Source organism: Megalobrama amblycephala, linkage group LG23 (assembly GCF_018812025.1).
Source record: "Megalobrama amblycephala isolate DHTTF-2021 linkage group LG23, ASM1881202v1, whole genome shotgun sequence".
Lineage (NCBI taxonomy): Eukaryota > Metazoa > Chordata > Actinopteri > Cypriniformes > Xenocyprididae > Megalobrama > Megalobrama amblycephala.
The window spans coordinates 18989781-19005512 of record NC_063066.1 but is presented as its reverse complement, the minus strand read 5'-3'; the positions used below and the strand labels follow the sequence as shown (position 1 = coordinate 19005512).

The following is a 15732-nucleotide window of genomic DNA, read 5'->3' as shown; positions in this document are numbered from 1 at the left end:
TTACATGTTTAAAATTGTGAGTTTAATACTTGACATACCAGACATGCGGACATGACAACGCAATACATAACAGGAATGACTTGGTTGGTGTTTAAAATATCCGCTAGATGGAGCTATTTCCTTAGACCTGTTAACTCTTGTTAATTATGCTCCTCAATACAGTCATTAGACGGGTTTTACTTAGCTAAAAAGTTTTCATGGCTTAATGAAGTTACTGGCATCTCTAAGTAATTAACATATTCGTTTGTTTCTTCAGAGAATCAATTAATAAAGAAATACTAGGTTAAAGTGTTAATTGCCATCTGTATTACATAGAAATTACATAGAAATGACAGACGGTGGTGCTTTCATTTAATGTATTCATACTAAAGATTCATTATTTACGTTTTAGACAGACTAATGTCATAAAAACTGACTTACCCAAGACTTATTAGACCTGATCAGGCGTGTTTGAAGAACACTGAATTTCATAATCAAAACATTTTCATTCGTTTGATTTCATAGCAAAAGTCTTTTCGTTGACTGACTAAAGTATTTTATAAAACTCGAACGTAACTGAACGTAAGCAACTAAAATCCCGTTGCTAATTGTTTATCTTTTAAAATAATTTCCTGGATCGCGACATAAATCTAACATTTTCATGTTACAAATATTTCCCAAAATATTGGAAACTTTTATTTTGAAATATCAGCAGCGCCTCTGGTTGGTTGGGCACAGGGGTGGCTTTGACTGCAGCGTACTTCACATTCATAAATACCAAATTAGCCTCAGTGCGCGAGACCGACATCTGCTGCGGAGTGCTGTGATTTTGTCTGACGGCGGGCTTTGCACTGTTGCACTGTAAGTAACAGGACATTTCGTTATATTTTTTTCACGGATGTCATTTTTCAAGATATATTTTTCTTTCTTTTTTTCTATTGGCTGCATTAGAATGTAAAACCTTATGCTGCCAGTTAGTGGATTTGTGATGTGGCGTCCAGAGGTTGATAAAGAGGTGCACAGCTGGAGTTGTACAGATGGTTTTAAAGATAAAACTAAAATTTATTAAGATGTGTATCATATGAAGCATCCCTCCAATATTTTTATCATGATATTTACACATATTATAATTTATATTTGGATTTATGACATATTGAAAACCCCAATGGAAGCCACCCAACCGGTACTGACTGGTTTTGAACCATTCTTTGCCAATGGGCTACAATGATGATATTCTAACAATTGATTTCAAAACAAGACACCATCTAAATAATTTCATTTATCCCATATTGTTTTGCTCTTTAAAGAGCATCAATGCTTTAACACGTCAGATAAAGCCTATGAAATAAGATGTGTGCATGCATATTATTACTAGACTACTGAAACAATACAGAGTAATAAATAGTCATTAAAGCACACTATTGGGCAAGAAATGGGTTGTTTGGGCAAAGTGTCAAACGCTGCGTCTCTGTTCAAAGTTCATTTCGGATCAAGAGGCCCGTGTATCGGTCTGTATCTTATCACTGCAATCCACAGTGCACTACTGTTTTCATGTTTAAAAAGCACGATATGAAGTCCGATTCGTGAATGAATTGTTCTTTTGAGTCGGATCTTTCTTTAATGAATCGGTTGAACCTGTGCCCACTATGGGAGCTTCTCAAACGGAAGGCTGTGTCCTACTTAGTTCAGTCCTTCAGAGGCTTGTAGGCTCGAGTCCTCCTCAGCATTAAACGCTAGTGACGCATGGCTACGTCACACATGTTCCCGCCCCCACCGGCACGGCATGAAGACCCCTGGCTAATGTAAAATTGTTGAATATGATTGATTAAATAATAATAATAAAAAAAAACGGCACGAAAAGACTAATACAACTTAATTTTGGAAAAATAATTTGTAATACAAATTCTTGTATTATTTGGCTTTCTATTAAAGGGTTAGTTCACCCAAAAATGAAAATAATGTCATTTATCACCCTCATGTCATTCCACACCAAAGACCTTCGTTCATCTTCGGAACACAAATTGAGATATTTTTGTTGAAATCTCTCAAGATCCATAAAGGTACTAAAAACATATTTAAATCAGTTCATGTGAGTACAGTGGTTCAATATTAATATTATAAAGCAACGAGAATATTTTTGGTGCGCCAAAAAAACAAAATAACGACTTATTTAGTGATGGCCGATTTTAAAACACTGCTTCATGAAGCATCGGAGCACAATGAATCAGCATGTCGAATCTTCGGTTCGGGGCACCAGAGTCACGTGATTTCAGCAGTTTGGCGGTTTGACACGCAATCCGAATCATGATTCGATACACTGATTCATAACACTCCGAAGCTTCATGAAGCAGTGTTTTGAAATCGGCCATCACTAAATAAGTCGTTATTTTGTTTTTTTGGCGCACCAAAAAATATTCTCGTCGCTTTACAATATTAATATTGAACCACTGTACTCACATGAACCGATTTAAATATGTTTTTAGTACATTAATGGATCTTGAGAGAGGAAATATCATTGCTGGCAATGCAGGCCTCACGGAGCCATCAGATTTCAACAAAAATATCTTAATTTGTGTTCCGAAGATTAACGAAGGTCTTACGGGTGTGAAACGGCATGAGGGTGAGTAATAAATGACATTATTTTAATTTTTGGGTGAACTAACCCTTTAATGAAATACGATGAATCGCAGTCATATACGGTCTTCCAGCGGCTTACATTACTGGCAGTTTAGTGTTATGTGAGTAATTTACACCAAAACAAAATATAACATGCTTTCATGTCATTACAAAACATTATTTTTGTCTTACATTTCATGATAAATTCAGACAAGCTGAATACCAAGTTGTTTCTGTCAGTTTAATTTCGGGAATTGGTATGAAGGTCGCGAAGGATACATCCCATCAATCCTTCAAATTCAGCTGAATAAGGGTGCGAAACGAAGGATGCTTTTCAAGGATCCTTCTAATTGAGACGGCCTTCAGTGACGTTTGATGACGTGGCAGCCGAGATACGCAGCCTTTCATTTGAGAAGCACCCCAGCAGTCAGAACAAATACGGGTCTATGGTCAGAACTATTTGTTTACGAAATTGACTGAACGATTCGTTTACGAACCGGATTGAATCAGTCCGAATCAACGAGAAGCGTCTCTTTCAATTTGTAGTGAGACGTAAACGTTCCCATATATTTGCGGAGCAGAAAGTAACTTACTTCATTGACAAATAGCAAATATATTACAAATAAAACGTTAATAAAATGTGTTTGCAATTTAAATGAATAGTTTTGTCAGTACGCATATGAAATCGAGTTTAAAACTCAATCTCTAAATTGCTTGAGCGTGTGGGATGTCCGTGACGTATCGCTGAATCCCTGAATTGTTTGTTTGAACCGGTTCAACTGTTCAAAAGAACCGAATAGCGCAAACGAGTCAGACATTCTTTCGCCAGTGAAACACACGTTGGTTACAAAAAAGAAGCAGCTCAAACCAAAGCATCAGGCTCGCACACACCGAAGTGATCTCGTGCGAAGCACATGAACCATGATTTGATTTAAAAAGACGCGGACCCACTTTTGTAGCTGTCAGCGGTATTGAACTGAAACGCGTGATTTATTGTCCTCCCTTTTGCCGGCTTTGGTGTGTTGTCAAGATAAAATCTCAACAAACTGCACATCGAAAGCGTGTGGTTTATTTAATTTATTTAATTCTGCCTCTGTGAATGCCTTTTCTTGGAATATACACATGCAAATAACAGGTTAAATCCTGTCTCGTCTGAAAGTTTTATCTGGCATTCAACCTTGAAGGACTTGGTACTAAAATTGGTTTTCTATTCGTCATTGGAAAGTTAATAATCACAAAGACAGTACAAATACCCCAAAATACTACCTTGTATAATTTAAAACCCATATAGCTTTCTTTTTTGAGAAAAGTGCTGCAGTCTGACAGAAGGACAGCCTCCGTAATCTTCCCTTTCATTGTGTGGAAAATGATGCAATGAAAGTGAAGGATTACCAAGACTGTCAGTTCTTTACATTCAGTCTAATATCTTATTTTGTCTTCCACAGAAGAAAGTCATACAGGTTTAAAATAAATGATAATGAGTAAATTGTGTGCGCTACCCTTTTATTAACCAGCCCCCTCCCCTGTGACTAAATTTCTAATATGATACTTTAATAGAAACAAAGGCCATATGTATACATATGTTTTATATGGGACTTGCAGCACCACATGTCATTTTCAGAGTGACTGATGTTCAAGCCTTTCTTTCAAGCCTTTCTTTGCTTGGCTGATCAGCTGTGTCTTTAGAAACTACATGCTGATTCAGCGGTGGCCTAATCGAGAGAGGAATGTCATGTGCAAGCATTATTCAGTTCTTTTTTTCTCTCTCTCTCTAAAATCTTAAATGGCTTTTGATTCTCTAGATGAGAATTCTGAGAATTTTCAAAGCTGGAAACTTTGAATTAATAGGAATATATGGGAATTAACGAGAATTAATGGAAATGAACAGCGAATTTGCAAAATTGCAGGTTAGCCTATAACAGGGTACTTAAATGTAGTTGAAAAAAAATATCTTGCAGCTTCATTTTGGTTAAAACAATCAGATTTAATGCAATTTCAGTTGATTTTTTTATTTTTTTATTATTATTTTTTTTTTACCCTGCACATTCCTCAATCACATTCACACAGCACACTAATTACTGCAGGGCTATTAAAGCCACACACCCTGCATGCACTGTGCATTCCCCCAGTCCATAACGTGCACATTTTATCAAAAATACAGAAAAAAACAGTAATATTGTGAAATATAACTACAATTTAAAATAATGGTTTTCTATTTTAATATACATTAAAATATACTTTATTTCTGTGATGCAAAGCTGAATTTTTAGCATCATTCAGTCTTCAGTGTCACATGATCCTTCAGAAATCATTCTAATATGCTGATTTGATACTCAATTATCAATGTTGGAAACAGTTGTGCTGATTAATAACCTGTGATACTTTTTTCAGGATTTTTGATGCATTCATTTAAAACAGAACTCTTTTGTAACAATATACTCCCGTTCAAAATTTTGGGGTAGTAATTTTTTTTTTTTTTTTTTGAAAGAAATTAATACTTTTATTCAGCAAGGATGTGTGAAATTGATAAAAAGTGATATTAAAGTGATATTGTTAGAAAATATTTCTATTTTGAATAAATTCTGTACTTTTTAACTTTCTATTCATCAATGAACCATGAAAAAAGTATTACGTTCCAAAAAAAATATTAAGCAGCACAACTGTTTCCAACATTGATAATAACTGAGTATCAAATCAGCATATTAGAATGATTTCTGAAGGATCATGTGACACTGAAATAAATAACACATAACAATTGCTGCAATAAAAATATATTTATTTTACATATTTACTAAATTAGAATTAATTGAATGCGAAAATTAAATAACTGTTATTTCATGTTATGACCAAACAAAATGTTTATATTTATGTTTTTATATGATACATTTTATATAAATATGATAAATTTATATAAATTTCCCCAAATTTCCAATTAATTCTTATAATTTCCTTAAATTCCTGTTAAGTTTTCAAATTGGAATATTTCCAAAATTCCCCAGGTTAAGTTCCTGTGAAAAGTTTCCGGAAATTTACAGGAAACTTTCCGCCCCTTTGCAACCCTAATTTTAATACAGTGTTTTCTCCATATAGGGAATAAACTTTAATTAAAATTATCTTAGGATTTACATTACCATTCAAAAGTCTGGGGCAAGTAATAATAATAATAATTATTATTATTATTATTATTATTATTTGGAAGAAATCAATACTTTTATTCAGCAAGAATGCATAAAATTGATTAAAAATTAAAAACATTTATAATGTTATAAAACATTAATTTCAAATAAACGCTGTTTTTTTTAAAACTTTCTATTTATCAAAGAATACTAGAATAAAGTATCATAGTCTCCATAAAAATATTAAGCAGCACAAACAGTTTTAAACATTGATAATAATAAATGTTTCTTAATCAGCAAATCAGCATATTGGAATAATTTTTGGTGGATCATGTGACACTGAAGACTGGAGTAATGATGCTGAAAATTCAGCTTTGTCATCACAGAAATAAAGTACAATTAATATATTACATTTTAAAATATATTAAAATAGAAAATAGTTATTTTAAATGGTAATACCATTTCAAAATATTACTGTTTTTACTGCATATTTGACCAAAAAATGCCTTGGTGAGCGTAAGAAACTAGGTAAGAAACGTACAACCATAATCTTTTGAAAAATTACTTGTTTTCAAATACATTCCCACTGTTGTGTGTTAAAAGAATAAGTGCTGTGTCTCCAAGGTTTTAACAGTGTAATATGTTCACAGTGTACCATGGCAGCCGAGCTCTCCACCTCCATAAACATTAAAGAGCCACGCTGGGATCAGGGAACATTTGTGGGTCGAGCAAAGCATTTCTTCACTGTCACAGACCCTAGAAACATCCTCCTGTCAAATGAACAATTAGAAAAAGCACGTCAGATTATTCAGGATTACAAGTAAGACTCTACTCTGCATTCATTTACAGTATGTGCTTTTGTATACCATTCACTGTTACATATGCTGAGTTTGCCAGATACCAAATACACCTCATCTTCCATTCTCTTATCCCTGAAGAAAAGGGGTGGTATCACCGGGTCTCACAGAAGATGAGCTATGGAGGGCGAAGTATGTTTTTGACTCGGCATTCCATCCAGACACAGGCGAGAAAATGCTCCTGATTGGTCGTATGTCTGCTCAGGTCCCCATGAACATGACCATTACTGGATGCATGATGACGTTCTACAGGTGAATCATGCTGGGTTTTGCTGTGTAATCCATTATTATAGTGGCTATATAGTGTAGCTATATATTTTTTTTCTCTGGATAATACAGTTTCACCACATATAATGCTGAATATTTATACACTTTCTCACTTTTAGAACGACTCCAGCAGTTCTGTTTTGGCAGTGGATCAATCAATCTTTCAATGCAATAGTCAACTACACCAACAGGAGCGGAGACGCCCCCATCACAGTAAAGTGAGAGGAATTTAGATGCACTTTATGCATTTCTTCTTTCAACTAATTTGCAATATCCCTAAATTCCTAATATATGTCCTTGCAGCCAGCTTGGCACAGCATATGTATCAGCCACCACAGGAGCCGTGGCTACTGCTTTAGGACTAAATGCATTAGCAAAGGTAATGCTCTGTTATCGCCAGTGCTCGAAGTGGGCCGGTACACGCTGGTACACAGTACCAGCATTTCTGTATTTTAATCTGTAGTGTACCTTAACTTTTTCTTGTGTACTGGCACTTCTCACATGTTGCCGGTTCTCTGACCACCCCGCCCCTCGAAACGGGATTTCAACCATTGACGCGATTTCAACCCTCAGGAGCACCGGCACTTTTTTGTCCCACTTCGATCACTGGTTATCGCTTACTAATCTGTTGAAAGTCTTTCACATCAAAGTATTAAATATTATGCTCAGTGCTCACTATATATTCATGTAATAATTAGTATTTATGTATATTTAACAAATTAAATTTTCTGTTTTTCAGCATGTGTCTCCACTTCATAGGACGCTTTGTTCCATTCGCTGCTGTAGCTGCTGCTAACTGTATCAATATTCCACTCATGAGACAACGGTAAATAATTATCTAGAACAAATTATTTGCATAAAGTGGTTTGACCTTTTTACTCTGAATTGGTTGTTCAGTAGTCATGGAATATTGTGATTACAAAAAGATCCTAAGTGCATATACTTAATATATACACACTACTGTTCAAAAGTTTGGAGTTGGCAAGATTTTTTAAAATGTTTTTGAAAAGAGTTTCTTATGCTCACCAAGGCTGCAATGACTTGATCAAAAATACAATAAAAACAGTAATATTGTTAAATATTGTTTTCTATTTTTATATATTTTAAAATGTAATTTATTTCTGTGATGGCAAAGCTGAATTTTCAGCATCATTACTCCAGTCTATTATCATTCTGATATGCTGCTTTGGTGCTTAGGAAACATTTCTTGTTACTGTCCATGTTAAAAACAGTTGTGCTGCTTAATATTTTTGTGAAAACCATGATACTTTTTTTTCAGGATTTTTTAGAATTTTAAAAGAACAGAAATAGAACTCTTTTGTAACATTATAAATGTCTTTACTGTTATGATTGATTAATTTAAAGGTGCCCTAGAATTAAAAATTGAATTTACCTCGGCATAGTTAAATAACGAGAGTTCAGTACATGGAAATGACATACAGTGAGTCTCAAACTCCATTGTTTCCTCCTTCTTGTGTAAATCTCATTTGTTTAAAGACCTCCGAAGAACAGGCGAATCTCAACATAACACAGACTGTTACGCAACAGTCGGGATCATTAATATGTGCGCCCCCAATATTTGCATATGCTAGCCCATGTTCAAGGCATTAGACAAGGGCAGCCAGTATTAACGTCTGGATCTGTGCACAGCTGAATCATCAGACTAGGTAAGCAAGCAAGAACAATAGTGAAAAATGGCAGATGGAGTAATAATAACTGACATGATCCATGATATCATGATATTTTTAGTGATATTTGTAAACTGTCTTTCTAAATGTTTTGTTAGCATGTTGCTAATGTACTGTTAAATGTGGTTAAAGTTATTACTGTACGTTTATTACTGTATTCACGGAGACAAGACTGTTGTTATTTTCATTATTAAACACTTGCAGTCTGTATAATTCATAAACAACTTCATTCTTTATAAATCTCTCCAACAGTGTGTAATGTTAGCTTTATCCATGGAGCAAAACCTCAAACTCATTCAGAATCAAATGTAAACATCCAAATAAATACAATACTCACATAATCCGATGTATGCATGCAGCATGCATGACAAACACTTTGTAAAGATCCATTTTGAGGGTTATATTAGCTGTGTGAACTTTGTTTATGCAATGATAGAGTCGAGAGCTCGGGAGGAGGCGGAGAGCGCGACCAATTAAAGGGGCCGCAGCCTGAATCGGCGCATTTCTAATTATGCCCCAAAATAGGCAATTAAAAAAAATTTATTAAAAAAAATCTATGGGGTATTTTGAGCTGAAACTTCACAGACACATTCAGGGGACACCTTAGACTTATATTACATCTTGTAAAAAAAAAACGTTCGATTGCACCTTTAAAGGGGACCTATTATGCAAAATTCCCTTTTACATGGTGTTTAAACATAAATGTGTGTCAGCAGTGTATGCACACAACCACCCTATAATGGTAAAAATCCACCCACTTTATCCAGTCCAGTCCAGTCTATTCAATCCACCTAAATTTTTGAAATCCCCATAATTCATAAGCAGTGTCTCAGAACAAGCAGTTTGCAGATTGTAGCTTTTATGATGTCACAAATGATTAGCCCTGCCCACAACTGCTGACAGACTATGCCCTATTAGCATTGACCCCGCCCTGAGTGAGCTGTACACAGTCCAACATGTTTATCTCCTCGCCAAAAAAGTTATTGTCAAGAGCAGTGAGTGATTTTCTGTTTTTCTTTTGTTGTTGGATTCATATCCAACCAGTAGGTACTGTATATTATGCTGATTTAATTTGAATACACAGATCTAATATACACATGCGATTTTCTTTCCCTGTTGTTTACGTTCACAGACATAACCCACTGTTTGTGAACTTTGTGTGTTTTTGACAGTTTACTCGCAATAAGACGTGAAAGAGAACTTGGTTTAATACTCACGGGACGCACCACCTGACAGTGGGGAGCAGCAGCTCATGTGCATTTAAAGACAGGGTTCCTTCCCCTTAAAAAATGGGCATTTACAACATGGTATAATAAATGATCTGTGGGGTATTATCTCTACTGATCCCAAACTTTTGAACAGTAATGTATATTGCGTGTCGCTGTTCATTTATAATAGACATGAGGTGAGTATGTCATATGGAGCATGTCTTTCATTTTGTGTTTCAGGGAACTCAAACATGGCATTCCAATAACAGATGAGAATGACAATCGATTAGGAGAATCTTCAAAGGCAGCTCAACAGGCCATCACACAAGTGGTGGTTTCCAGAATCCTCATGGCCTCTCCGGGAATGGGTTTGTTTTCTCTAAAAGTCTTGAGTTTGTCTTTCATTAAGCTGACTTTGCTTATTAAAAGTGTAGTTAATGATTTCTGGATTTAAAGTGTATTGGACCAAAACTAGGGCTGCTCGATTATGGCAAAATCATGATCACGATTATTTTTGGTATGATATGATATGATCACTGAAATTTAACAATTATCGATACTTCAGCAAAAACTAACTACTTAAGCAAAAATTAACTAATGTTAGAAAAAGGTCCTTAAAAAAATTACATAAGAAAAGTAAACAGTACAATACAATAAAAACAAAGAAACTATTATAAACAAAACAGACAAATGAATACAACAGAACGAAAATACAAATTAAATAAACAGTGTTTTTCAAGTTTTTCAGGAAGATGTATTAACAGTGGTATTCACATAAGTAATAGCCTACAACAAAAAAATGAATAATCAAATGTAAAATAACACTGCATAGTCTTACTATACATATTAAATATAGATTAATCCTTATTAAAGCTACTGAAGCAGGTTTATTAGGCTGCTGTCACTTAAAGAGCTAATGCACGGATCCAATATACTGTTACACATGCTTTTTCTTTCTCAACTGTGTACATTTATTTAAGACATAACCCACTGTGTTTATGTGAATACTCTCCAAAAACGCATTTTGACATTTTTGTTTGTACGCGTTTAGGCGTGAAGCCCATTTGCTTTTCCGTGTTTGGCTCAGACTCAGAGTGCGCACACAGAAAGCCACCTGGGGAACAGAGTCTCTTTTGCGGCTTTATGCACTTTTAATAACACTGTAGACTGCATATTACAACACTCACTTATTTGGCTGATTTGGATGTTAAGTTTGGGCTTTTGAAGGGAGGAATTAATACATACCGCTGTGAAGGAAAGCAAGCTGCGCTGGACGGAATGCGGCCGCGGCACAATAATTGATTTACCTCGATTATCTTGTTTTCGTAATCGTTGGAAGCCAAAATCGAAAATCAATTACAATTAATCGCACAGCCCTAACCAAAACACACTTGTAGCCAATCAGCAGTAGGGGGTGTATACACTCATGATGGGGGAGGAGGAGAGAGATTGAGCAAGAGGGAGATTTGAAGAAAGACTGTAGAAAGAGAAATGGCTGAGATATTACAAACAAGAAAAGGTCAGAGGAATATCACTGGAAAAAGAAGGGTTATGATCAGGCAAGCGCTTGAAATCGGATGCTGAGGTTGCTTTGTTTCTGCTCCATACGGGAGTAAAATTGGTTTTGCTATATTTTGCTATGTTTCACAGAAACAAGATATGCTGTAATGTAATGTTAAATATAGTAACATGACAGTTTTCAGTGTTAGTGTTTGTCTGGAGCTGGTGTCAGCAATGGTAAAGAGACATCCACTCTTGCATTGCGTGTTGGTGCATTTTGGGGGCGGAGCAATGAAGGGAGGGGTGTGTTTGTTTGGGTTGATTTCAGATATCAACTATGCCTTTCAGAAATCACTTACTGCACCTTTAAACCCAGAAATTTAGTTTAACGATATTATATTAAAATATATGATATTAAAAATATTAGGATTTTCATGAGTTTTCTCAAACTTTCAGCCCACACTGTCTTATGCACATGCAATGTTGATTTATTAAAGTGCATATCTGGTTATGGGACACTGCAATTGCAAGCAATTTAACTTTTAATTTAATTTTTTTCTTCCTGTAGCCATCCCCCCATTTTTAATGAACTCTTTGGAAAAGAAGGCCTTCCTCAAGGTAATTTCAAAATTGCACTGTAAACGTTTTGTTTACTTGACTGAAAATTTTAATGAAAGTTGTTCAGCCTTAACAGAGCACGCACATACCCGACTACAGTGTCCAGTCTGCTTGAATGCTTTAGCCCTTACAATGGCCCCATAGAATCATGGGCTTTGCTGCCAGGTTGATTTTTTCCCCCCCTTTATTTTTTCAGAGGTTTCCGTGGATGAGTGCACCCATTCAAGTTGGCTTGGTTGGGTTTTGGTGAGTTGCCAAAGATAGATAGACGGTCTAATAAAATGTTATTTTCTGAAAAGAATTCAAGAATTTGTGACCCATTCTTTTGTATCTTCTTTCTTCTTCTTAGCCTTGTGTTTGCGACCCCGTTGTGTTGTGCATTATTCCCACAAAAGAGGTGAGAACTTTCTCAAAACTGTTTGGAACTAAATGCATGTATGATTTTGGAATCTTTTGAATCCTTTCAGAATGATTCGTTTGGGTTTGTAAATCATTCTTGCACTTCATAATTCCAATTTGTTTCTAATTAAATGCATTCAGCTCTATGGCAGTGAGCCGCTTGGAACCAGAGCTGCAGGAGAAGATTCGAGCCAGTCATCCTGGAGTAGAGAAGGTCTACTTCAACAAAGGACTGTAAAGACAAACGTTGGTGAATCTCCTCTCTACTGTAATGGTTTCACGTACCATCTAAAACATCTTTTTGTGTGCCAAAGTTCACCCGGTCTTCTCTAGGACATCCCAACTCAGTCATTTTGTAAGATATTTTTACATTTTTGACTGTTTTAATTGTTTTTAAGTTAAATCCTTATTGTTGTTGCCGATTTGTGCAGGTCTTTTGTCTGACGTGTATGACGGTGCTCACTACTGTACATTTAGTATTTTTTTTAATTTCTGAAACAATTTTGTTTGCTGCCAGATTATTCCATGTGCCACTCAATGCCATTTTCAGTAAGGATCAAAGATGGCTGGTGTTGACCTCCTTTTTTTTTTTTTTTTGGGGTTAGTCTGTATTGCATTGTTGTTGTCAGTATTTCGTGTTTATCTCTTCATGATGGTTGCAGTTTATTCAGTACTGCCAAATTTCATTTCAGTTTCAAGAAAAGTCATGGAACCTCTTTATGACAATAGTGCAATCCGTTTAAAACGTTGCCAAATACAAACCTATGCTGCAAATTTCCTTAGACCCAGGTTTAATAAACCAATAAACTACAGCATGAGTTTTAAGAAGAGTTTTATCTATTTTACTATCCTCAGTATTTGAGTTTCACTCTTAGTGTGTAATACAAGAATAGTGTGTATGTTCATATGATTTCTTCTGCCTGCCGACAGTGCATGAACAAACTTTTTGTAAGTTAAAATAGTGTGAGGTTAAAGTTCAACGTGTTCTCATTGACTGTTCCAAAGTCCATTCCTCTAGCAGTTCAAGGAAACGCATTGTTTTTCTATACAATCTTGTCAAACCTCAGTTGTTTTTTGTTTAATGAAAGGCCTTGGTTTACCCTCAAATTTTTCATGTGCCATATTTCGTTACATTTGTTAAAGTCCTCACTCACAACAATCTACATGAAACCTCCTAGAATAACTAATAGAATGCTAATGTACTCATTTTCTGTATCTTTTTCCACACAAAAAAGTGCTACATTGCCTTTCCTTAAATCCTGTTCCTATTTACCATCTATAATACATAGCAAAAAGTTTGTGGACAACTCCTTTGAATGGACAGGATTGATTATTTCAGTCATTTCTGAGGCCAAATCTTAATGCAACTGCATTCAGTGACATTCTAGAGACTTAGAATTTACCACCTTTTTAAAAAAAAGAAGATTGGCCTGCACAAATCCCCATCCTTTAGGATGAATTGTAACACCGACTGTGAGCCCGGTCCCATCATTGGATCTAACACTCATAGAAAGCCTTCCTAGAAGAGTGAAATGTCAAATATCAGTAAACGGATCAGTTAATGCTTATAATTTTCGAAATTAGGATTTCAAAAATCGCATATTGTGTTTGGGTGTCCATGTACTTTTGGCTATGTTATATATTTTTCGATTAATGATGTTAATCTTTGTGAACTTTCCATTTAATTGAATAAGTCTCCATGTGTTGAGGTATTTAAATATGTGTAATGTTTAATATGTAATGTAATAAGAGAGTGTAACAGCTCACAGTTAGCTGTGTGTTGAGCACTCTGATATTTGTTGTTGTGAGACTGTTTATGTGCCACATTTGTTCAGTTCATGAATGTAGTGTTGGCAGTAATGAAATCAAACTAAGAACACGTACATTTCCGTGAATATGGTGGTAGTTATATCGGTAACCATTCTTTGTTTTTTTGACAAAAGCACAAAAGTCCTTGTTCTTAAAGATTCTCTGAAGGTTTTCAGTATTATTAATCATGCTTCTCGGTGGATGATAATGGATAGGGTTTTTATAATGTGTTGAATATTATTTTGTGATTAGATCAGGGTCATCAGCAACACTAACATGGACAGGGCCCAGGACTAAATTTTTTTAGGTGGGCTCTGCCTCCATGAGCGATGGCCAGATAGGTGCTCCGATCATTCCAGTTCCATTTCAGAAATGTGATACTTACGGATCTTGTATAAATGAACTTAATTCATAACGGATTTAACATCAAACTGCTCAAGAACTGCTGATTTGTTCAGGAGAATCACAACAGCATTGAAGCCATGAGAAGTTTTTGATCTTTATGAGGTAGTTGGCTTTATTAATTATATACTAAGTGAAATGCAATGTTTTCCTGGACAAAAATACATAAACATAGCATATCACTGTTTATTTCCTGATCCCATAATCAATAATTCAAGGCGTCTGCATACTTGGAACAAAGCGGGAATATTCTGAGGTGACAGGTGTGACTCAGTAGTCTACTCTTTAAATGAACAAGTTGCTCTGATTCATACAATAATTTGTTTACAGTGAATGAGATAGGTGTAAGATTTTCAAGATGAATATTTTAAAAATGTTTCTTATTTTACAGTGAATGGAGAAATTGTACTGTGTAGATTACACTGTACTGTGTGGATTACCTAAATAAAGAGTATTATAAAGCAATGGGTCTTGTTTGCAGCCTGTCTTTATTTAGTTAACTTTTTAGTGCATCACACTAGATTTTAAAGCTGTGTAATTTCTTACAGTTTTTCTCAATATGAATGAACAGAGTTTAGTTAACTTACCATCAGTTGGTTGTGGTGCAGTTCAACCGTGTTCGGGCACTTGAAGTAACTCTTAAAGTGTATGAATGTCATTGAATTAGATACATAAAATTAATGTAAGCTATAAAATAATATAGATGTTAATGTTAAACTTCGTGACTTAGAAAGTTTGTGGAACATGCTGATAGTTAATGCGATGAATTACACCTGTGTAAACTGAGGGGAAACTCACTTCATTCTCCTTAAAGGAGATTCGCAAACATTTCTCAGAGAAGTGAAGTTAGTTCTAAGACAAAGTATATTTTTTAAAAGGTCTGACTTGATCTAATATTTTGTTATCTTTGAAATTGTATCATTTAAAGCCGTTTCCTCAGTGTCCATTTCTTCGCGTGTGTGATTGTAGGTTAGGTGTATAAATAAAACGGATAAAGGGCGACACCTACTGGGCATATTTGTATATAACTCCAAATTGCGCCCACTTCAGGCGGTTTACTGTAGACACAGTGCACTACAGTATATACAGACGATAATTGTTTAATTAGATTTTATTCAAATGTTTTTTATTATTATTCAAACCATTTTAAAGCCTGCTTTTTTATTTTTATTTTAGTTGCTTCCTGTTAGATTAGCTAGCTATATCTGCGGAGTATCTTGCCCAGCACTAAGACTTGATTTGACACTTGAGAGAGACACTCAAAGCAAATAAA

At 35.2% G+C, this 15732-nt stretch overlaps 1 protein-coding gene and 1 long non-coding RNA gene across 2 annotated transcripts; one reads left to right on the top strand and one right to left on the bottom strand.

Annotated features, from left to right (window-relative positions):
* The first annotated feature begins 689 nt into the window (after positions 1–689).
* sfxn1 (sideroflexin 1) lies at positions 690–14924 on the top strand. Its single transcript, XM_048175773.1, is given in 12 exon segments — positions 690–840; positions 6362–6531; positions 6650–6820; positions 6955–7053; positions 7139–7214; positions 7575–7589; positions 7591–7661; positions 9972–10099; positions 11800–11849; positions 12046–12095; positions 12199–12246; positions 12390–14924. Coding segments are annotated over 11 exon segments (969 nt in total). The 5' UTR covers positions 690–840; positions 6362–6367; the 3' UTR covers positions 12487–14924.
* Positions 14572–15703, bottom strand: LOC125258757. The gene is made up of 2 exons (XR_007182679.1): positions 15258–15703; positions 14572–15097 (listed from the first exon to the last, which is right to left on the bottom strand). It is a non-coding gene; the product is annotated as an uncharacterized LOC125258757 (long non-coding RNA).
* Between the last annotated feature and the right edge of the window lie 29 nt (positions 15704–15732).